This window comes from Bos grunniens, chromosome X (genome assembly GCF_055505025.1).
Source record: "Bos grunniens cultivar Pamir isolate PY7600 chromosome X, Bosgru_T2T1.0, whole genome shotgun sequence".
Classification (NCBI taxonomy): domain Eukaryota; kingdom Metazoa; phylum Chordata; class Mammalia; order Artiodactyla; family Bovidae; genus Bos; species Bos grunniens.
Genome location: NC_141194.1, coordinates 35,445,079 through 35,469,391, shown reverse-complemented (window position 1 = coordinate 35,469,391; position 24,313 = coordinate 35,445,079). Strand labels below are relative to the sequence as shown.

Sequence of the window (24,313 nt, the reverse complement as noted above, 5' to 3'; positions counted from 1 at the left end):
TGCAGTTAAATGGCAAAACTACTCTCACAGAAAAAGTCCCACAGAGAGAAAATCACTGAACTAATCTCCAGAGAGGCATAGAGAAGGCAGAGACCAGAGTTACTTAGGAAGAATAAATACAATCATAGGGGAAATACTGCCCACAGGGTATAATTTGTAGTCTTATAGAAGTCACATTTCAAAATACTGTCTAAAAATAAAAGCAGTATAATATCCCAGTAGGGCAACACCAATTGATTTAAGTAGTACAGGTGCATAAATCTAACATGTTGGATAGACAATTTCTTGAATTCCTTGACAACAGTCTGTGCCTTGTTAATTTTGGCATCTCTGGGACTCAGCATAATACCTGGCAACAAAGATGTTCCCAAGATTGTTGTTGAATAAAAAAGATATGAAAGTGATCAATCCTCATTAACTCAATGGTGTTTTTGAGGAGTCAGGGTAGAAAGAGAATAGAGAGGTCCTAGTGTTTTCATTTAAATGAGGTTTGATGGTTTTATTGGACCCTCAGAAAGAAGATGGTGAAAAGTAAGAGAAAATAATGGGAAGGCAGTGGTGGGGATCCTTATTTCCTATTGACCATGTTTACATAAAGAGGCTTTTTCATTTGCTAGAAGGGAAAGGTATAGGAGGGAAAAATATCTCAGCATCAGTCTCCTTCATCATGTTCTGCCCTCTGAGAGAAAACAACATATCTGATCAGTGAATTTGGGTGAAGAAGTGAAGCCTGAGCAGATGAGCAGACCCTTCTCTTTCTTTTCTGATATCGTCAATCAGCATGCACACTTTCTCTTCCTTCTTTGTGTGTTGATCGTTTATTCCTGTACACTGGCTAGTTTGGGGTAAATGCACTCAATTGTGGTGGAAGGTATTGACAAGCCCAAATGAATCCATAGTACCAAGTCATTTTCCAGTTCACCTTTATAATAAAGGTAGCTTTTGATCTCCATCTGCCTTATTTCTACATCTACTTTTCAGATGACTAGAAATTTGGATGAAGGAACACAGGTTGTTAATTAATGATCACACCTAAAATCCCATCACAGCTTAAGCCACAGAGTAAAATGCTTTAATTTCCACCATAAGGGATTTAAGAGACTATAGGAAGTACAAAATGGCATGAACAACATGACTTTTGGATTCTATTTAATGTGTTGAGTAAACTATAATCAAATGACACACATAGGTGAAAACAGCTGGTTTGCCTTTATATAAAGACTAAAATTGTATTCAGGCTTGTGACCAGCCCCATCCCTTCATAAAGAAATAGGTGAGAAGGGAACAGCAAGCAGGGGGACTTTCAGAGACTGCATGCAATTTGGTTACATCTTTGCAATTGGGCAGTAAAAGGAATCCAGCAATTACCAGATGCTTTTAAGGAACTCAGACCAGAGAGAGGTCAACTGATTTATCAAATATTCAGAGAAAAGACATTAAGACATTAATATTTTTAATGTTTAAAAACATTAAAATTGAGTGTGCTTAGTTGCTCAGTCGTGTCTGATTCTTTGCGACCCCAGGCACTGTAGCCCACCAGGCTCCTTTATCCATGGGATTCTCCAGGCAAGAATACTGGAGTAGGTTGCCATTTCCTCCAGGGGATCTTCCCAACCCAGGGATTGAACCCAGGTCTCCCACATTGCAGGAAAACTCTTTACCGTCTGAGCCATCAGGGAAGTCACTGAAGAAACCTACTTCTGTATAGCAAGACATGCTTCAGAACAGAAACAGATGTTTACAAATTAAAATGTCTTTTGCAAAAAAAAAAAAAAAAAAAGATGATCTCCTTGAGTTTGGTGGTATTGAGCAGAGAAAAAGCTACTAGAGAATGATGGGAAGAGATAAGACTGCAAACCTTCCAAATAGTTATTTTCAACAGTAAGCATTATTTTTCATCATGAAAAGTAATGAAGTAGTAAAATATGAGCCATATAAAAAGGTGTATATTCAAGAGCTATTTAAAAGAGAGACTCTTTTTCCTTATATGCCTTTCGAATCTCTCAGAATGATGTTGGCAGCCTCCTTATAGACCATTCTTATCTAGGAGAGAGTGGATTTTTTTTTTCAGGTAATAAGATCTAATCAACTTCTATTATCAGAAATATGTGTGTGTATATATATATATATATATATATATATATATATATATTTAACTTGCAACCTGACAAGGGTACGATTTAAACAATTTAAGTAGCAAGAACATATTAAAATGAGTCCTGAATGTAAGCATTTCTTTACCTTCCTTACTTCATGTCATAGAAGCATCAACATTTTGCCTTCAACAGGATAGATTTCAAATAAAAATCAAGCTTGAAGACTAAACTATTAAAATTCATTGAAGCATAACAGGATGTCACACAAAACAATGTTTTCACTTCAGAAACTGAACATTCACTGGGGAACACTTGTTATAGGTTGCCTGCATATTAAAATTGTTTTATATTTTAGTAAGAAAGTACTCACATTTATTTATCACTGGAAATTGGAAACTGTATTACACATTTGGATTCTGTGGTTAATCTACACTAATATTCTTATCCCTGATATGCATAAACAATCAGAATTTTTTTTTTATATTGGTTACTGGTTGAAGAAAAAAAAAGCCAATAGAATTTCATTTACTTAACAATTACTTTTTCTACATTTGTCCAATGCTACTACATGATTCACTAAAGCAAAATCTGTACCCAACTCATAATAATTTTTGGAGATAAATGGAAATGGTTCGCATCAGTCTGATTTCATTATTAATACATAATTCTTTGAAATAGAGAGTAACTGTATAGGTGTTCCAGTGGAAAATTCCCCTGTTCTCATACAAATTTATTTTACTTTTTATAAATTTAAGCAGGCTGTGATTATGTTAGCATTTTTCAATTAAAAAATGAAAATTCAACCAAGGAGAAAAAAGTAGTAAATTAATATAATTAAAAATCAAATATCTCATTGTGCAACCTAGTGACAGTATTACTATCTCTTACTCTCATATACTTCATACTATCCATAACTTTCCAGTAAACCAAAAAGAAGTTAATCTGAACTAATTTTTTTGAATCTTTTGAACTACACTGGGTACATATAACATAGATACTCATTTCATAATTCCATCTCCAGCTTTTAAAACAGTGCCTGAAAAATTTTATAATGAGAGTGTGTGGGGAAGATGATTCTGATATTTTTATAATCTGTTTAAGAAATAGTTATTATTTCTAGAGACTCTTCTACATTTACTCTTAGAATGCCTATTTGCAAATAACAGAACCCCCATTTGAATAATCTTTTTTGGAAGACACCAAGTGTTTCATGAAGTAAAGGAAGAGTTAAGCATGACAGAGCCATGTGTATATCGATGAGCAGACAGAGAAAGGAGACCTACAAAGAGAAGACAAAGCAGGCCTGCAGAGAAAAGTAGAGAAATAAATACTCCCTAGCACTACATATTACAGCTTCAGCAAATGAAGATAAACAAACTTCCTGCATTTGACTACAGAAGATTTGGGGGAGCCCAACCTTGAGGTTGGAGCCCAACTTGCCCACTTTGGCCAGGAGGACAGCATATGACTGAACTATGATAAGAATCTTGTGGCAAGACTGGGAGGTAGTTTCCATAAAAAGGGAGTGGAAGTTGGCAGGCCGGGCAGAGCAGACTGTCTCATAGATGCTGACCGTGCTGGGAAAGTAGATGGTAAATGTAGACAAGTGGCACGTGATCCCACCCAGGTTAATAACAAGTTAATGTCCTAGAGAAATGACTGGAATGACAGTAGGGGACAAATGGTGAATGTAATTCTGGATTATTTTACATAGATTAAATAACATTTTAGTAGATAAAAAATGAGGAAAACAATAGAATGGAAAAGACTAGAGATCTCTTCAAGAAAATTAGAGATACCAAGGGAACATTTCATGCAAAGATGGGCTCGATAAAGGACAGAAATGGTATGGACCTAACAAAAGCAGAAGATATTAAGAAGAGGTGGCAAGAATACACAGAAGAACTGTAGAAAAAGGAGCTTCACAACCCAGATAATCACGATGGTGTGATCAGGCACCCAGAGCCAGACATCCTGGAATGTGAAGTCAAGTGGGCCTTAGAAAGCATCACTATGAACAAAGCTAGTGGAGGTGATGGAATTCCAGTTGAGCTATTTCAAATCCTGAAAGATGATGCTGTGAAAGTGCTGCACTCAATATGCCAGCAAATTTGGAAAACTCAGCAGTGGCCACAGGACTGGAAAAGGTCAGTTTTCATCCCAATCCGAAAGAAAGGCAATACCAAAGAATGTTCAAACTACCACACAATCGCACTCTTCTCACATGCTAGTAAAGTAATGCTCAAAATTCTGCAAGCCAGGCTTCAGCAATACGTGAACCATGAACTTCCAGATGTTCAAGCTGGGTTTAGAAAAGGCAGAGGAACCAGAGATCAAATTGCCAACATCTGCTGGATTATGGAAAAACCAAGAGAGTTCCAGAAAAACATCTATTTCTGCTTTATTGACTATGCCAAAGCCTTTGACTGTGTGGATCACAATAAACTGTGGAAAATTCTGAAAGAGATTGGAATACCAGACCATCTGACCTGCCTCTTGAGAAACCTATATGCAGGTCAGGAAGCAACAGTTAGAACTGGACATGGAACAACAGACTGGTTCCAAATAGGAAAAGCAGTATGTCAAGGCTGTATATTATCACCCTGTTTATTTAACTTCTATGCAGAGTACATCATGAGAAACGCTGGGCTGGAAGAAGCACAAGCTGAAATCAAGATTGCTGAGAGAATATCAATAACCTCAGATATGCTGATGACACCACCCTTATGGGAGAAAGTGAAGAGGAACTAAAAAGCCTCTTGATGAAAGTGAAAGAGGAGAGTGAAAAAGTTGGCTTAAAGCTCAACATTCAGAAAACGAAGATCATGGCATCTGGTCCCATCACCTCATGGGAAACAGATGGGGAAACAGTGGAAACAGTGTCAGACTTTATTTTTTGGGGCTCCAAAATCACTGCAGATGGTGACTGCAGCCATGAAATTAAAAGATGCTTACTCCTTGGAAGGAAAGTTATGACCAACCTAGATAGCATATTCAAAAGCAGAGATATTACTTTGCCAACAAAGGTCCATCTAGTCAAGGCTATTGTTCATCCTGTGGTCATGTATGGATGTGAGAGTTGGACTGTGAAGAACCCTGAGTGCCAAAGAATTGATGCTTTTGAACTGTGGTGTTGGAGAAGACTCTTGAGAGTCCCTTGGACTGCAAGGAGATCCAACCAGTCCATTCTGAAGGAGATCGGCCCTGGGATTTCTTTGGAGGGAATGATGCTGAAGCTGAAACTCCAGTACTTTGGCCACCTGATGTGAAGAGTTGACTCATTGGAAAAGACTCTGATGCTGGGAGGGATTGGGGGCAGGAGGAGAAGGGGACGACAGAGGATGAGACGGCTGGATGGCATCACTGACTCGATGGACGTGAGTCTGGGTGAACTCTGGGAGTTGGTGATGGACAGAGAGGCCTGGCATGCTGTGATTCATGGGGTCGCAAAGAGTCAGACATGACTGAGTGACTGAACTGAACTGAACTGAACACCATCTGAGTGTGACTAAGTTGTGCTGAGGGACTGCTATTCATATTCATCAGAAATATCTTTAATCATTTAAAATGCGAATTTATTACTTAATAATATAGAAATTGTTACTATAAAAAGTAAAGATTATTTTACTATCTACTGTATATCCTCTCTATACTCTTGTATACTCTCCCTTCTGTTATACCTCATTTACATTCTCTCATCACTGAAATAATTAGACACAGAGATGATAGTAGTGAGATCAAAGTAAAAAACTATAGACCAAAATAAGAAAACTAGAGAAGATATTTTGATTCTGCAAGACATTTCATACTTAATTTTGTGGTTTCTTTCCTTTACAAATAATACATAAAGATTTCTCCCATTGATACTAATAAAACAATTGTTAAGGGAATTTCCCTTTCAATGGGAATAGGAGCTTTCTACTTTATTTCATGTGGAAGATGGCTGAAAACTAAAGTTTGTATCATTGAGAGTTGATTTTGCCAGACCATTAACTTTTTGAAATGTCTTGTTTAAGATGCCAAATGTCAGAGGGATTATTATACAAAATATATTTGGGTATTGAATCTAATTTATGTACATTTTTCTATCTCTTTAAATAAATATTTTATTCAAGGTCATTCTTTCAAATTTAAAGCTACAAGCCATGGCTTTAATCACATTCCATAATCAGAAAAAGAGAATAAAGTAAGAAATTAAAGTTGGCAGAAATGAAAATTACAGTTACTACAATTTTTCTTTCCTCACTGATGACATAACCTGAATCTATTCTTATAAATCCATTAATGACCATAACTACTGTCATTTGCAGAAAACTACTATGTAAAGAGGACAAAAATAACACTCGTTGGGCACTAACTGTAAATGAGAAACAAATGGGCATCAGTTTTCATGTAACTGAGTAATCAGCAACCTGAAATTTAGGAAATTGAGTTTTTATTTATTATAATTTTTTATCCCCATGACTGTGTTCTCTTACCTTCTATATCTTCATAATATGCATATGATTTTCTTTTTGGAATCACTGTAAAGTCTGACAGCTCTAAGATAGGATTTTCTCCCAAAAAATCTCCATCCAGTAAGACTTCCACCTCCTCTTCTAGCCTCTTCCTGGCCTGACATGTTATGACAACTACAGGAGAGAAATATTTTCAGTTAATTTGACTAATGGGTTATTCGATTGTTACTGAGATAGAAAAAAATGAATTATGCTATGAAAAATAGAAGTCCCTTTGGCAGACTTTGGCATGTCATTGCATCTGGTATTAACACACATACACTCATTCAGTATCTATATACACTGACATTTTGGAAGCAACATGAATATTAAATAATATGTAAAAACAGCATGACAAGAGATAAATCTAGAAGATACACAGCAAAGTATAGAAGATTACATTAAGGTGCAGAAATGTGATTCAGGGACTAGATTTTTCAGCTATTTGTGAGCTTATTATGGTAAACACCAAGCTTTACTTAAATAAAAATACTACAGCAAATACTTTCAAATAATTTTTTTAAAAGTCCTATAATATTTATTTTACAATACTTTTGGAATATGTCTTATTATCTCCTAAACTAAAAATATTAATTTAATTAATATTTAACTAAAAATAATATTACATGCACCTTGAAATGTACTTAAATTATTTAAGTAAAATATTTTAATTTCCATGTGTGAATTGCTCTTAAATTTATAAAATACACTATTTAGCAGTTAAAAATAAAACTGTAATTATTTATTTAAATAATATTAAGCAGTATTATATATTAATTTACAGCATTCAACATTAAATTAATGTAACTTTATATATTTCTTTCTATATATTAAACTCCAACATTTTCTTATATAAATTTTAGACGTGTTAGTGATCTTGTGAGTAACCAAAATATTATATCTATATATAGCTAATAATTTTATAAAGGAATGTTACTATCCTGGCACTATCTCTATAATATTATGAGGCCATGTATACTAGAGTCCATATTTCTCTAAAATATATCAAGTGTTATATTTTATCAGTTCAGATGCACACAGGACATAAACTGAATATGAGATAAAAAAGTGAATTGTAATATTAAAAAAACTTTTGAAATATATTACTCTATGCTTTTATGGCATCACTAATAACATATTTTAAAATAATTTTATTAGAATATAGAATATAGTGCTTTACAGCAGGAGCTCCTGCTGTATGGAAAAAAAAGATAATAATAATATGTTCATCAGAACTGCAAAACTGGATAATGTCAGCAGATTTACATGTTTTTGCAATATGTACCACATCTACAGTAAATAAATAATTAAAATAAATTTTAATTCTTAAATTTACAGGTTGATACTGAACATTTTGGACTTAGAATTAATTATGTGAAATGTACAATGGGGTACAAAGTTAGATGTAAATTAAGTGGGTTGAAATGGCTGAAGAAAATGTACAAGCTTTTCTGGTTATAATTAGCTTCAGTCTTAGAGCATTAAATCGGAAATTAGTGTGATCAAAGTTACAATTAGTATCATGTCACTGGTCTTGTCCTATAAGTCCTTAGGAAATTAGTGCCCTAGCAAGACCAGCATTGCTAAATCACAATGGATTCACATTCCATTGTCTTTACACTGTGATAGGGAGTGCAGCCCTTTTCCAATTATCTACCTCAATGGACAGGAGCAGATTAGAATGCACAAAGGGAAAAGGTGGCTCACAGTGCAACAAAAGTACCCTGGGCTTGAGAACAACCTGGGTTATAGATACACATAGAAAAAAAGAAAACGAAACAACAAACATTGATGGTGATGCAGTTGAGCAGGGAAAGCAATGGGTTATTTCCGATATGTTCTTAGGAATGAAGAATGGACTGTACAGAGAGTAAATAATATTTATTTATAAAATCTTACCCATTTGTTTCTCAAGGGCATTTGTAGAGAAAAAGAATTACTAGAATAGGTTTTAGACTTTTGATAAAATGATTTAATAACTACTACACAATCTGCTCAGAACACAGATGTTCACTTAGTTGTGCTAATATAACACAGGCTATTTACAGAACTCACATTTACTTTAAAAAAAATATTAATTACTAAGAGAAGTGACTTGATAGAAAATGTCTATATTTTGGAAGCATATTTAACCTTTATTGAAGACAACGGTACAAGAAATTTATGTTTTTATTTTCTCATAGGCTTTATTTTAGACTTCTAAAAATCTGCTTTAAATCTTTAATCTGGGGGGAAAAAAAAAAAACAGTATCTGGAGTAGACACGAGCAATACTGCTGTTAGAATTCCAACAGAGTAATGTCTAGGCTGTATTACATCACTTTGATTGGAACACTATTATAAATTTTAAACTGCTCAGCTCTATGGAAAGTATACAAACAACTATGTCCTAGATGGAAATAAAAAAAATATTTTGACATGTTTGTGAAGCATTCTGAAGATAATTTAGTGTATGTGAAATATTTATGTGTTGATAGTTTTTTTTTAACACAAGAATAAAAATACTTCAAGTAAAACAAACGACATTTATTGTCAAAGGAATTGTTAGGTATGTGGATTTTCACTCCACTTAAAATTAAACTCCATAAGGAAATATACAATCTTGTTCTTCCTTTATAACCAGTGTATCTGGGGAAATGCTGTTATTCACAAGCAAAACTTGCTATTTTCTCTTCTAAGTGCGGTGACATAATTTATTCCAGTAAAGACAAGCCCTTTTTCATTAGCAAACACTGGTATTGGAGGGAGAAGGAAAATCCAAAATTTCAAGACTTCTTATAGCTTATTTATGTTGTTCAAGGTGGAGATTGAAAACAGATATCCCTTTGCTGTGCAATTCAGTGATTCTTACTTATGAAGAACTATGCCTAGAGCCTGGTAAGGGGCTGGGATACTAAATTTCACCCTATGGTTATCTAAGAGGAATTGTGCTGGTTATCTAAGAGGAATTCTTACACTGACCCTGGGAAGAAAATGGGAACATCAAAGTATGCAGAAGAAGTGAAGAGTGTTAAGGAAAGAGAACATACAGAAACTTGAGATAAGTCTGGAGTATGTGGAGGAAAAAAGGGGTCATTGAGAAAAAGGCATTTTAAGAGTAGAGATTTGATGTTGCATGTTTGGTGGCAAAGCAAACCTCCCTGAAACCTCCATAGTACATTCTGACTAGTTTTTGGAGAACAGAATCAAAGATTTCTGTTAGGAAAACTAACAGAGGAATCATCATCCCCATGAGTTACACAGAAGCCAGAATATGGTGATTAAATGTAATCCAAGAAGCCAAGTACCTAGGAATCTTACAAATCTAGTGCAGGGCTCAGAGCGCATCAAAGACTGTTAAATAAAGGGGTCTGAAGTTGATGTTATTTCAATCTTAGCTGATTGGTAGGTTTCATCAACAGCAAGAACAACAGGAAATGGTATAGTTTTGTGAAAAGATCATTGAACTTACTGTTAAGAGACCAGATTCAGTCCTAGTGTTCCCACCAACAGAGCTGAGTGACTTTAAACCTACTTTCTCTGAACCTGGATTTTCTTGCTTGTACAAAGAAGAGATGTGATTAGAGGGTCTCTAAGATCCCTTAAAATCCTAGTGTTCTCTGACTGTAAGATATACTTACTCTGTGGGCTTTCAGGAGGTGATGTCTGTGGGACTCCAATAATAGGGTATATCCAGCGTATTTCTAGGATTTCTTCACTGTCTAGTCCCAAACCCCTGATTAGAAATTAAATTATTAAGAGTGAATAAAAGCATAAACACTTTCAGTATTAGTATAAAATAACACATTTTTAGTGACCTAATGATACTTTAAACAAAGCTTATAAATTTAAACTTTGGTGGAGTGAAACTAAGTATGAAATAAAAAACATTTTCTGCAGATGCTGATTTTTACAAACATTTCAAACCAAACCCTGGGAAATCATCACTAAGAAAACGGTGGTACAATCATTGCCAGAGCCAAGTTACAACTGAAGACCTCTTTTCCCTACATTCAAAGGTTGGTACAGCAGCTGGTCCTCCACATCTGTGGTTTCTGAATCCACAGATTCAACCAACCATGAACTGAAAGTATTATATAAAAAAAAAAAGAAAGAAATTCTGGAAAGTTTAAAAAAACCCCAAAACTTCTATTTACATAGCATTTACATTGTATTAGGCATTATAATAACACAGAGGTGATTTAAGGGCTTCCCAAGTGGTGTTAGTGGTAAAGAATCCGCCTGCCCATTTAGGAGATGCAGGAGACACGAGTTCGATCCCTGGGTATGGAAAATCTCCTGGAGGAGGAAATGGCAACCCACTCCAGTATCCTGGCCTGGAAATCCCATGGACAGAGTAGCCTGGCAGGCTACAGCCCATAGGGTCACAAAAGAGACACGACTGAGCACAACACAGCAGCAGAGTTGTATACCTGTGGTGGATTCATTTTGATATTTGGCAAAACTAATACAATTAGGTAAAGGTTAAAAATAAAATTAAATTAAAAAAAAATAAAGTATATGGAAGGATGTGTATGGGTTATATGCAAATTCTATGCCGTTTTATGTAATGGACTTGAGCAGCAATGGATTTTGGTATCCATGGGGGTCTTGGAATCCGTCCCCCAAAGATACTGAGGGACGACTGTATTGGTATTAATATTTACTGATGTGACTAAACTGTGATTAATAAGAGGTAATACAGTTTCCATGGGTTATACTCTAAACTGGATAGGAAAAGCACAAAAGAAAAAATGCCGATAAGTATGGGACTTCAGAAAGTAATGGGGAAGGTACTTTTGGAGGCTACCAGTTAAAAAAAAAGGGGGCATTTGTAAAATTATTCAAAGTCCATCAGACACCACCAGGAGGACAGCAATACTAGGAAATGATTTTGATTGTTGTTGAAAATAGATTTTTCTTATTAAAGATGGAGCATAAGACACAACAGGCAGGACCAGCTTCACCAGCATAGGACCTGTTCAACAGCACAAGAACTCCACACTTGGAATCGCTCATGTTTGTTTAATGTCTTGAAATTCTTAATACTTTTTGAACAACGGCCTCCTCACTTTCATTTTACCCAGATCACGTTTGCAGTCTTGACTGCAGGAGTGGTGAAATCCTGGCAGAATGGACATTAATGAGCCTACAGGAAAGAAGGTTTTGAATGTGAAGAAGAAATATGTACACATAAGACAAAGTAAGAATTTCCTTTGAATTAAGGCTTCTAGACCATTATTTAATTAAATTATAAAAGAAGAGAAAACATTTAAATTTTGCATCAGTACTGGAGTCTGCTTACATTTCAGCTAAGCAGAGAGGGGCCAAGTAACATGCACTCTGGCAATGACACAGCACACCCTAGTCGTGGCAGTATTTCATCAGGATGTCATATGCCTGGCACGGTGCCATCACTTGGTGTACATCAGCATAAATCCTATACTTTGCCCAGACAGGCTGATCCAGGTTGTTCTGTAGATATAGACTCAAAAAGGAGGCTTTGTATTTGACTGTATCTGACTGTGATTAATTGATACGATACTTAAGATTGACTTGTTCCTCACTCAGAACTTCAAATCAGCAATGATATATACAATCCCCCTATAACAAATATATTTTCCTCCTCTAACCATATACATATCAATACTTCAGAGAACATAACCTCATGAACTTTACATTGCGTAACATATAAAAGAAACTGGATCAATCAATGCCAGTCAAAATGAAATCATATTCCTTCAATGTCCTATTTAAATGTTACCTTTTCACCTCTGGGTGCAATTCCATAAAATTGTCAATAAACCATCTTTTTCCACTGGCCTTCCTCATTTGAATAAGGACCATTGTTCTTTGTAATTTCATAACCTGGGGCATAAATAACACCTGGATATCCAGAGTCCCTTTAGGAGGCAATGCAATTCCTGTTTTTAAAAAAAAAAAAAGTTCTAATGTGGTAAACATTTTAGAAAATAATTTTAACAACGAAAGTAACCTCTCCTTACTGATTATCTAAAATTTTCAAAATCACTCCTGAACAAAAAAATATGATAAATTATAAGTATACTTTACTGGCTTTACTAAATTTCCTCAAATGTCATTAATTTTTTAAAAAACACATTTTATCCTGAGGCAAGAAGCTTCTCCTGAAGAGGACAGAAGAACTGAAGAACTGTTGATAGTTTTAGCTTAAGTTTCCCAGAGTGACAAAAAACCATAAAACCTATGAGCCTTTATAAGTCTTACTGTATTTTACATAAGATACAGTACAGCAATTCTGACCTTTAAGTTTTTTGTGTATTTTTTTTATAGACCATAAGAGTTCCACATTTCTGCCTGGAGCCCCAAAATGGCTACCACTAAGCTGTTTATTTCTCTAACTGATCCATGAAGGAAGCTAAAGCTTATTCATGAAAGAAAGGGGCATCCACCTCAGGTTGTAAAAATCAGAAGACAGAAAAACTGACATTTTCTTACATTATAATGAATTAAAAAAATTTAGCCTTTGCTTTGCATAAGTACTACCTGCAAAAAAAATTGTTAGACATGGAGTTTGCTAAGCCCGAACTAGAGAGATGCTGATTTGTTCAGTCTGAGCTGAGGTCTCAAAGCTGCATATTTAAGTAGCAGCTCAAGAGATCTAGAAACAGATGGTCATGAAACTTAGAAAAAACCCCTTTACCAATGGACAAGTATTGAGCGGTTAGAAGACTAGTGAGCTTCTGGCCATTTATAACACTGAAGGTTTCCAAGTGATTGGTGTCTTCTTTTATTGTGAAGAGTAACACTCTTTACAAGAAAATGAAGGATTACTGACTATATATTTTTTAATTCTTTGTTATTAGATTGAAGATATTCAAGGCCATTTTGCGAATACTGTACTAAACTGTAAAGAATATCAAAAAAGAAAATAGAAAATGCCCCCTCTACAAAATATTTCAACTCAAAATTCTTATAAATTAAAAATTTTTATTTTTATTCCTTCAGGAAATAAAAATTTTCTAAGGTGTATAATCACACTTAACAATAACCAATAATCAATATGATTACCAATTAGTATTTATTCACTGTTGACTGTATGTCAGGCTCTGTGCTAAGTATTTTTCACATGACATCTCATTTCATTCTCCAAAATCACCACAAATAAGTGTATTATGTTTCTCATTTAAGATGGAGATATTGAGACAATTTGGTTAAACAACTTGCCCAAAGTTCCAATGAAAGACCATGGTGTTTACTAAGATATATGAAAATTTTCTATCTTCAACTTTGTCTTTATAAGTTCTGTATTTTCAATGAATCATTGCATTCAAATAAATAAAAACAGCAAGAGCCAGAATAGGCTAGGATAAAAAGCTGGAATATGATAAAAACAGCAGGGCTGAGTCAAATAAACCATACATGAATCTCCAAGGAAAAGTTTCAAAATGATCATTCACTCTTACAAAAGTATATTACCCATTAGAAATAAACCAGAAATAAATAAAAATAAACTCAGACATTCAGATAGTGTAAGGAGTCAAGACAAAGATACAAAGGATACTTGGTTGCTAACATCATGCTTTCTTATAATATTTGAAATTAAAGATAATCCTATAATAAGCCCATTTAATTAAAAATTTAGTAGGCTATTTGTGGCTACAACTTTCCACCAGTCTACAAGTAGAACATCAGTCTACAAGAAGAACTAATACCAGTCTATAAGTAAAACCAATACCAGTCTACAAGTAGAATCACAGTTTCTTATTGAATTAACCATACATTTCTTTATTATTACATGTTTGAATAGTAAGAATTACTATCATGTTAATAAACTTCCAAGAAATGACTGAAACTCAGCATTGATAAGAACTTTGGGAATTTATCAGATTCATTCCGTGTCTCATAAATAATTTTTATTTCCTTTGGTTTTCCCATTGCAATACTTTGAGCAGAGACAGGAAAGCCATCCACATTTCTATCTTATGAAGAATCTGACTCATGTTTCCTTCTAAGATCTATATGTTTTCATCCTTATAGTTAAATATTCAATCCATTTGTAATTTATCCATGTGTAAGGGATGAAGAATGCATTCAAGGTTGTTGATTTTCTGTATGAGACTAGTTATCCAAATATTGCATACTATTGCTTATACATGGAATCCAGAAAAATGATATGGATGAACTTACTTGCAAAGCAGAAATAAAAACACAAATGTAGAGAACAAACTTATGAATATCAAGGAGAACAGGGTTGGGGTAAATTGGGAAATTGGGAGTGACTTATATACAATAATATGTATAAGATAGATAACTAAGGAGAACTGACTGTATAGCACAGGGAATTCTATTCAGTGTTCTCTGGTGACCTAAATAGAAAAGAAATCTAAAAAAGAGGGGGTATATGTATATGTAAAGTTGATTCACTTTGCTGTACACCCAAAACTAAGACAACATTGTAAAGCCACTATATTCCAATAAAAACTAAAACAAAAAGTTCAGTGATTGGAAATGCCACCTTCATGGCCTTTTCGTATATATTTAGGTCTTTTTCTGCAGTCCCTAGATTTCTCATCATGTGTAAGTACCATGTTGTTTTAACTATAGATGCTTTATTTTCTGCTAGGACTAACTGTCTCCTCCTTCAGCTCATTAAAACAATTTTTTTTTTTTTTTCAAATTTCAAAGGAATAGTTAACTCCAAGAAGGGGATGGCCTGGCAAGCAGTACTTTTAATGGGATCATCTTACATTTACACTTTAGGGATAATAGCCATTTTTGTCCATTCATGATGGATTCAAGATCAACGATAGGGCCTTTATTTTTTCATTTGAGCATTATATTAGGTGCTTCTAGGTTCTTGGAACAGGTTTTCAGCCAGTCTTAGTTTTTGGTGTTGCTAGAGGCTCATTTCAATATCTACATATGTGTTTAGCAGGAAGCTGGGAGAAACCACATCAGTTGTTTCTATCATCTGACTGGGAAATCTAATTGTATGATGATTACTACATTCAGTAGATTACACAATCTAATAAAATGTATTTTGCACTCAAAACATTTTCTAAGCTGATCTTTTGGTGTTTTACTTTATTTCCATACAGTAACTACACAAACTAACTACAGATGATTTACCTTTTTCTATTACAGTTACCATTTTAGGGGTTCAAAACCCTAATAATCATTTTGGGGAAAATATGCATATTTTATTACATATAAGTGATTTTATGTACTCTATGAGAGAGGTATACATTATTTACAGAATTTTTGAAACCCTGATAAAATATTATGCTTAGCATCTGAGAAATATTGAAAAGAATGGCATTCATTGTATTATCACTATTACTGTTTTGCTTTTGAAATCTGCTATGGCCTACTTGCAATTAGCTTTCAAATTTTATTCAGTGTATTTTAATTCCGCTATTTTGACTGCTCTTTAGATTAAAGGTAATAGAAATATTTATGCACTGATCTCTAATTTGAAATATAGGAGCTGTATAATGCTCTAATGGCTATGAGGTTTCCTGCCTTCTTAGAAGAAAATCTTCTTAAGAGTGTAAAGTGAACATAATCCTCATTTTAGTAATGAAAGTATTTCATCTTGGGAGATTAATTTTTAATCACTTTAGTGGTATTACACTATTACTCTCTACAACATAATTTCTAACATTTAGCATGGAATTAGAAATAGCCCATGTCAGGAAATCAGAGACACTTAAACATGTTGTTGTTTAGTTGCTAAAGTCGTGTCTGACCCCATGGACTGTAGCCCGCCAGGCTCCTCTGTCCAGGGGATTTCCCAGGCAAGAATACTGAGTGGGTTGACATTTCCTTCTCCACAGGATCTTCGTGACCCAGGGATTGAACCTGGGTCTCCTACACTGGCAGGTGGGTTCCTGACCCCTGAGCTACCAAAGAAGTCTGTATTTAAACATACTAGCATCCTAAATGATAACTATTGCTTTTGTTATAGTGGTTTATTTAATTTATTTATTTATACTTTTGTCAAATGTCTATTTTTTTAAACTGAAGTACAGTTGATTTACAATATCATGTTAATTTCAAGTATACAGCAAAGCGATTCAGTTATACGTATAAATGTATATCTATCTATCTATCTATCTATCTATGGGGCTTCCCAGGTAGAGCTAGTGGTAAAGAACCTGCCTGCCAATGCAAGTGATGTAAGAGATGCAGGTTCCATCCCCAGGTTGTGAAGATCCCCTGGAAGAGGGCATGGCAATCCACTCCGGTATTCTTGCCTAGAGAATCCTATGGACAGAGGAGCCTGGCGGGCTATAGTCACAGAGTCACAAAGAGTCAGATATGACTGAGGTGACTTAGCACACACATATATATTTATGTTTTTTTTTTCAATTCTATTCCATTAGTTTATTACAAGATATTGAATAGAGCTCCCTGTGCTATACAGAAGGATCTTGTTTATTTTATATATGGCAGTGTATGTTTGTTAAGTCTATAGTCCTAATTTATCCCTTCTGGAGAAGGGAATGGCAAACCACTGCAGTATTCTTGCCTTGAGAACACCATGAACAGTATGAAAAGACAAAAAGATAGGATGGACAGGGAGGTCTGGCGTGCTACAGTCCCTGGGGTTGCAGAGAGTCGGACATGACTGAGCAACTTAACTAAACTTAATTTATCACTTCCCCATCTTCCACTTTCATCTTCCACATCAAGGAAGATGTCACCTTGCTTATTTAACTTGTTTGCAGAGTATATCATGTGAAATGCCAAGCTGGATGAAGCATAAGCTGGAATCAAGATTGCCCAGAGAAATATCAATAACCTCAGATATGCAGATGACACCATCCTTATTGCAGAAAGTGAAGAGGAACTGAAGAGCTTCTTGATGAAAGTGAAAGAGAAGAGTGAAAAAGCTGGCTTAAAACTCAACATTCAAAAAACTAAGATCATGGCATCTGGTCCCATCACTTCATTGCAAATAGATGGAGAAACAATGGAAACAGTGACAGACTTTATTTTCTTGGGCTCCAAAATCACTGCAGATGGTGACTGTAGCCATGAAATTAAAAGATTCTTGTCCCTTGGAAGAAAAGCTATAACCAACCTAGACAGCATATTAAAAAGCAGAGACATTTGGCGACAAAGATCCATCTAGTCAAGGCTATGGTTTTTCCAGTAGTCATGTATAGATGTGAGAGCTGGATCATAAAGAAGGCTGAGTGTTGAAGAAAATTGATGCTTTTGAACTGTGGTGTTGGAGAAGACTCTTGAGACTCCCTTGGACTGCAAGGAGATCTAAGCAGTCAATCCTAAAGGAAATCAATCCTGAATATTCATTGGAAGGACTGATGCTGAAGCTCCAATACTTTGGCCACCTGATGCAAAGGGTCAACTCATTAGAAAAGACCCTGATACTGGGTAAGACTGAAGGCAGGAGGAGAAGGGGATGACAGAGGATGAGATGGTGAGATAGTATCACTGACTCAATGGACATAAGTTTGAGCAAGCTCTGGGAGATGAAGGACAGGGAACCCTGGCACACTGCAGTCCATGGGGTTGCAAAGAGATGGACACAACTTACGGACTGAACAACAACAAGAACATCATCTTCCACTTTGGAAACCGTAAGTCTGTGTTCTATGTCTGTGAGTTTGTTTTTGTTTTGTAAATAAGTTCATCTGTACTATGTTTTTTTAGATTCCACATGTAAGTGATATCATATGATACTTATCTTTGCCTAATTTACTCAGTATGAGAATCTCTAGGTCCATTCATGTTGCTACTATTAGTGATGTATTTTAAAGAAGAATGTAATTTTTCATTTTTAAAATATCAAGTCATCAAGAACATGGCTTTTCATTAACTACTTTCACACATGAAATCTGTGTACTTTTTACTTGAATATATTTTCAATAACTTATTAATAATCTTAAAATTATCACTAAAAAACAGAAGAGAATGATAAATGTGGAGAAGAGTTCTTTCATTGATTCTTCAACTAGTATAGGCTGAGTTATGTCCTCCTCCTCAACTCATATCTTGAATGCCCAATTGCCAGTATCTCAAATGTAATTGTATTCAAAGATGAGGCCTTTAAAAAGATGGTTAAGTTAAAATAAGACTGTTAAGGTAGGCTCTAATGAAATCTGACTGGTGTCCTTTAAAAAAAAGAGAATTTTGACAAACAGACGCACAACATGGATGCTCAACACACACAGGAAAGACCACGTAAGGACACCATGAGAAGGCAACCATCTACAAGCCAAGTAGAGATACCATGTGTGTGCTTAGTCACTCAGTCATGTCTGACTCTTTGCAACCTCATGGACTGTAGCCATACCTTAGAAGGAATAAAATATCCTGGGTCCCTTGATTTTGAACTCCCAGCCTCCAGAAATGTGAAAAAATGATTTTATTTTGTTTAATCCTCCCAGAATGGGATTTTGTTGTTACAGCCCTAGCAAACTAATACATGAAATTATATTTCCTTCTATGTTATCTCAGAGGCTGAGGCATAGGATGCCACTGAACTTGCTTAGAGAATTTCTAATTCCAGGGTCACAAAGAGTCAGACATGACTGAGAACGCATGCATGCATATTCTCCCACAAACTTCCCTCGCATTCAGGCTACCATATAGTATCGAGCAGGGTCCAGTGGCATGTGAACTATGCTGATAGGCACAATCCCACAAGCACTGTTACAGAGAAGAAAAAGGAAAGAGCTGGAGAGCTCTGCATAGTTGACCAGATGTGGGAGTAAGTGAACAAGTAGAAGCTTAGCCGTAAGAACAGAAAGAGCTTTTCTAATGTAATGGTGAGAGAGGCAAGGCACATAGATAAAAATAACATTAGGCTGGCCAATGTAATGGAAAAAACAGACAATTAGATTCTGATTTGACTCTATATTCTTTTTGAAATAGAAAGAATATCAGATGAAAGAAGGAAAGGAAATGTTGAATGTCAGTAGTAGTCACCAGGTTTCAATTCACTGTAGGAAATTTTACTAAAGGAAAAGAATATCTCATCAAAAGTTCATCATTCACTCACAATTTACTGATTTCTCTGTCTCTATCTATCCATCTCTATATCATCAAATTCTATAAATCCTAAGAAGAACTTAGTTCTCTCTCTGTTAGAATATTTATCTTTATTTCTGAAGCAAGAAAATTACATAAAATGACAGAAAGGAATGGTATTGTGTACCTCGGGCTCCATTTTACAAGACCAGACCTTACAAAGTATTTTAATAAGTTCAGTTTTCATTTCTTTCATAGAAATATTTTACTGGTAGAAGGTCTAAATGTCAGGTTATAGAGATTTTTTTTTTCTGAAGGGCAGGTATCTTTGCATAATAAAATCTATAGCTTTGTGTTTTACAATCAAATCAGTAGCTTAATTAACTAGCTTACAGATCCACCTGCTTTATGCTAAAAATCACAACGACAATTCTCTGTGATTGGAACCTGAGTTCATCTGTGTGGAAATTGGTCATGTGACATAATAGGAAGGAAAATTTTACAAAAAAATGTAAAATTATTCTCAGCTGCTAACATAATTTAATAAAAATTCATGACAGTTATCCAGAGACCTGGTCATGCTTTATGTCAGGCAGTAGCACACATTAAATGCTGTTAAACACTGAGTTCTTAAAGACATTTTCCAACTCACAAACAGCAACATTAATTTCAAATACACATTATTTCTGCAAATAACATTTTTAGTATTGACTGCCAAACTGAGAGAGTTGACTTAGGCAGGTTGATAAGGAGTCCAAGCCTAAGGCCCCTTTAAGGAGGAGGTAAACATTCTTTCTTTTAAACATTTTTTTGCCTTAGACAAGTAGGCCTCGTTGGCAGCAGTATCTCTTGTTCAACAACATGCATTTTTTTTTTTTTTTAGCTTTGGGTGTATATTATGGGAGAAGGTCTGGGTAAGAACTTCCACAGCCTTGAGCTCTGGGTTAACCTGTTCTCTCTGGCTAATCTTGTGCTGATGTCATCCCAGGATGTATGTTATGGGAAAGGGTCTGGGCAAAATTCTCACAGCCTTGAGGTATTTTTGTATCTATTCTCAGCAGCTAGTTGAGAAGTATATAAGGCCCCACTTAAACTAGTGAGGTGGGTACTCTCCTGCCCCCTTCTGATGTTTATGTCAGAGCTTTTTCTGTCACTTTCACTTTAAATAAAATCTGCACAAAGCTCTTGAGTAACTGAGACTGTCTTTGGTCCCAGAGTTTAATCTCCTTTGGAGACCACGAATCTAGTGGCACTGCTTACTGTTAGCTATCATCTTGGGGGCTTGTCCGGGATCCCAAGACAAGGTGTAAGTTTTCATCTATCAAAACTACATGATATATGTTAACTAAAATCAACATGAGGCATAGCAATTGTCTCTTGTAAGGAAACAAACATACATGTGTTTCTAAATGCTTACTTAGCTCTGATTATTAGCAATCACATAAACATAAATGATCCATATTTTATCTTTTAAAAAGTAGATATTATAGGTATCAAGCACAGTATATATATATATATCATTATCTTTCTGATTATTCTCTCATATTATGATATAATCCTTATTCATTACAAAAATATTTGAGATAATTATAAACATGAGGTTGTAAGAAAGGAAAGTATCCTTTACTCAGTTATTACCATGGTAACATTTTGTAAAACTGTAAAACAACACAAAATCTAAAATATTAACATTGAAACAGTTAAGATACAGAAGTTTCATTACCACAAGGATCCTTCCGGTTGGCCTTTTATACACACCCCCACCTCATCTCCTACTCTAACCCTGAATCATTATAGCACTATTCTCCATTTTTAAAGTTTTGTGACATTGGGAATATTTTACAAATGAAATCACATAGTATATACATTTAGAGGTTGGCTTTTTCACCCAGAATAATTTCCTGGATATTCAATCAAGTTGTTGCATTTATCAATGCTTCGTCCATTCTGGTGCTGAATACTACTTGGTGGTCTCAGGTGGCACAAGTGGTAAAGAACTCACTCATCCATGCAGGAGACATAAGAGACACGGGTTCGATCTCTGAGTTGGGAAGATCCCTGGAGGAGGGCATAGCAAACCACTCCAGTATTCTTGTCTGGAGAAACCCATGGACAGAGGAGCCTGGCGGGCCAGAGTCCATAGGGTCACAAAGGGTCAGACATGACAGCAACTGAGCACATAGATAAACCACCACTTGTTTAACTATTTACCTGTAGAAGGGCACCTAAGTTATTTTCAGATTTGGGGTACTACAAAGAGATCTGCTATAAACATTCATGCCCATATTTTCATGTGACATAAATTTAGACTTTTCTGGGATAAATACTCATGAGTGTAACTGTTGGATGGTAGGGTAGTTGCATGTTTACTTTGATAAGAAACACCCAAACAATGTTCCAGAGTGGCTTACCCTTTCACATTCCCCTCAGCAATGTATGAGTGATCCAGTCTCTTGATATCCTTCCTAGCATTTGATGCTGCCCTTATTTTTTATTTTAGCCATTCTGATAAGTCTGTAGTGAAATCTCTTTGTGTTTTGATTTGGCATTTCTCTAAAGACTAATGATGTTGAACACCTTTTCATGTGCTTGCAACCATTAATATATTTTCTCTGGTGTAATGCTTATTCATATTCTCTGCTCATTTTCTAAAAATTGTGTTTTTATTAGTGACTTTTCAGTATGCTTTATACATTCTAGATATTAACCTTTTGTCACATGAAGTTTGCAAACATTTTCTCCCAGTTTATAGCTTTCCACTTTATCATCTTCTCATGGTCTTTTATGAGCAAGATATATTAGTTTGATGTTCAACTTATTAATTTTTCCTCTTATGCAATTTGTTATTGGTTAAAAGTAAGAGCTATTTACTTAGCACTGTGTAAATTTTTGCCAAAAGTGTGAGCATTTTGATAGAAATTGCATGAAACCTATAAATCACATAGGATAGAACTGACATCTTTACCATACTGAGTCTTCCAATTCCTGAACAGAGCGTATCTCTCCGTTTATTTAAATGTCATTTGATTTTGTCATTTCAAGCATACAAATCCTATATGTGCTTTGTTAGATTTACTTCTAAGTAGTGTTCTTGCCTGGAGAATCCCAGGGATGGGGGAGCCTGGTGGGCTGCCATCTATGGGGTCACACAGAGTCGGACACGACTGAAGTGACTTAGCAGCAGCAGCAGCAGCAGCAGTTTACTTATTTGGAGAGATTATAAATAATATTAGATTTAAATTTCAGTTTCCATATATTCAGTGATTGATTTTTTGTGTTTTTCTTATTTATCATGACCTTGCTGAATTTACTTAATACTTCTAACAAGCTTTTTCTTAAAAAAAGATTCCTAGGGATTTTCTGGTAATAACGTGATATGAAAATAAGGACAGTTCAATTTCTTTCTTTCATTCTTTTTGTCTTTCATTTTCTTTGCTTGTCTTATTGCACTGGCTTGGACTTCCAACAGCACAATAAATAAGTGCTGCGAGTAACATCTTTGTGTTGCTGCTTGTTCTAGAGAGAAACTATTCAGTGTTTCACAACTGAAGGTGACATTAGCTGTAGTTTTACCATGTAAGCTCTTTGTCAGGTAGAGGAAGTTCCCTTTTAATCCTAGGTTGTAAAGAGTTTTATAAGACATTGATAATATTTTTACTCTAAAGCTTTTTCTGTATTGGTAGACTGGAGATTTCTTTTTTCCTTTAGTCTTTTTAGCAGGGAAATTTCAAATGCTGAACCATCCTTTCAGTTCAGTTCAGTTCAGTTCAGTCGCTCAGTCGTGTCTGACTCTTTGCGACCCCATAAAAGGCAGCACATCAGGCCTCTCTGTCCATCACCAACTTCTGGAGTTTACCCAAACTCATGTCCATTGAGTCAGAGATGGCATCCAACCATCTCATCCTCTGTCATCCCCTTCTCCTCATGCCCTCAATTTTTCCCAGCATCAGGGTCTTTTCAAAAGAGTCAGCTCTTCCCATCAGGTGGCCAAAGTATTGGAGTTTAAGCCTCAACATCAGTCCTTCCAATGAACACCCAGGACTGGTCTCCTTTAGGATGGACTGGTTGGATTTCCTTGCAGTCCAAGGGACTTGCAAGAGTCTTCTCCAACACCACAGTTCAAAAGCATCTATTATTCTGTGCTCAGCTTTCTTTATAGTCCAACTCTCACATCCATACATGACTACTGGAAAAACCAGAGCCTTGACTAGATGGACCTTTGTTGACAAAGTAATGTCTCTGCTTTTTAATATGCTGTCTAGGTTGGTCATAACTTTCCTTCCAAGAAGTAAGCATCTTTTAATTTCATGGCACAATAGACATCTGCAGTGATTTTGGAGCCCAGAAAAATAAAGTCAGCCACTGTTTCCACTGTTTCCCCATCTATTTGCCATGAAGTGATAGGACTGGATGCCATGATCTTAGTTTTCTGAATGTTGAGTTTTAAGCCAACTTTTTCACTCTCCTCTTTCACTTTCACTTTCATCAAGAAGCTCTTTGTCTTTATGTTTGGAATAAATGACATCTGCCCATGGATATATTTTTGTTATATAATGATGGGTTCAATTTATTAATATTTTGTAGAAGACCTTTGTGTTTAATTTCATGAATACTATTAGTCTGTAGCTTTATTTAACTGTGACGTGTTTCTGGTTTTTGTATCAGAGTAATGCTGTCCTCATAGAGTAAGTTGGAAAGTGGTTTTTTCCTCTTCTCTATCTTAGAAGAATTTGAGGAAGATTGGTGTTAATTCCTCGTTAAA

The 24,313-nt window shown here is 35.3% G+C and overlaps 1 protein-coding gene across 2 annotated transcripts in view; it reads right to left on the bottom strand.

Moving 5' to 3' along the window:
* Positions 1-24,313, bottom strand: part of CFAP47 (cilia and flagella associated protein 47) — a 507,751-nt gene that overhangs the window by 54,315 nt on the left and 429,123 nt on the right. For both annotated transcript variants that reach the window (XM_086387631.1, XM_086387632.1), the window contains 3 exons: positions 12,335-12,494; positions 10,212-10,306; positions 6,575-6,727 (listed from right to left, as the gene is read on the bottom strand). In XM_086387631.1, coding sequence (XP_086243757.1) covers positions 6,575-6,727; positions 10,212-10,306; positions 12,335-12,494 — 408 coding nt within the window. The remainder of the gene's footprint in view (positions 1-6,574; positions 6,728-10,211; positions 10,307-12,334; positions 12,495-24,313) is intronic.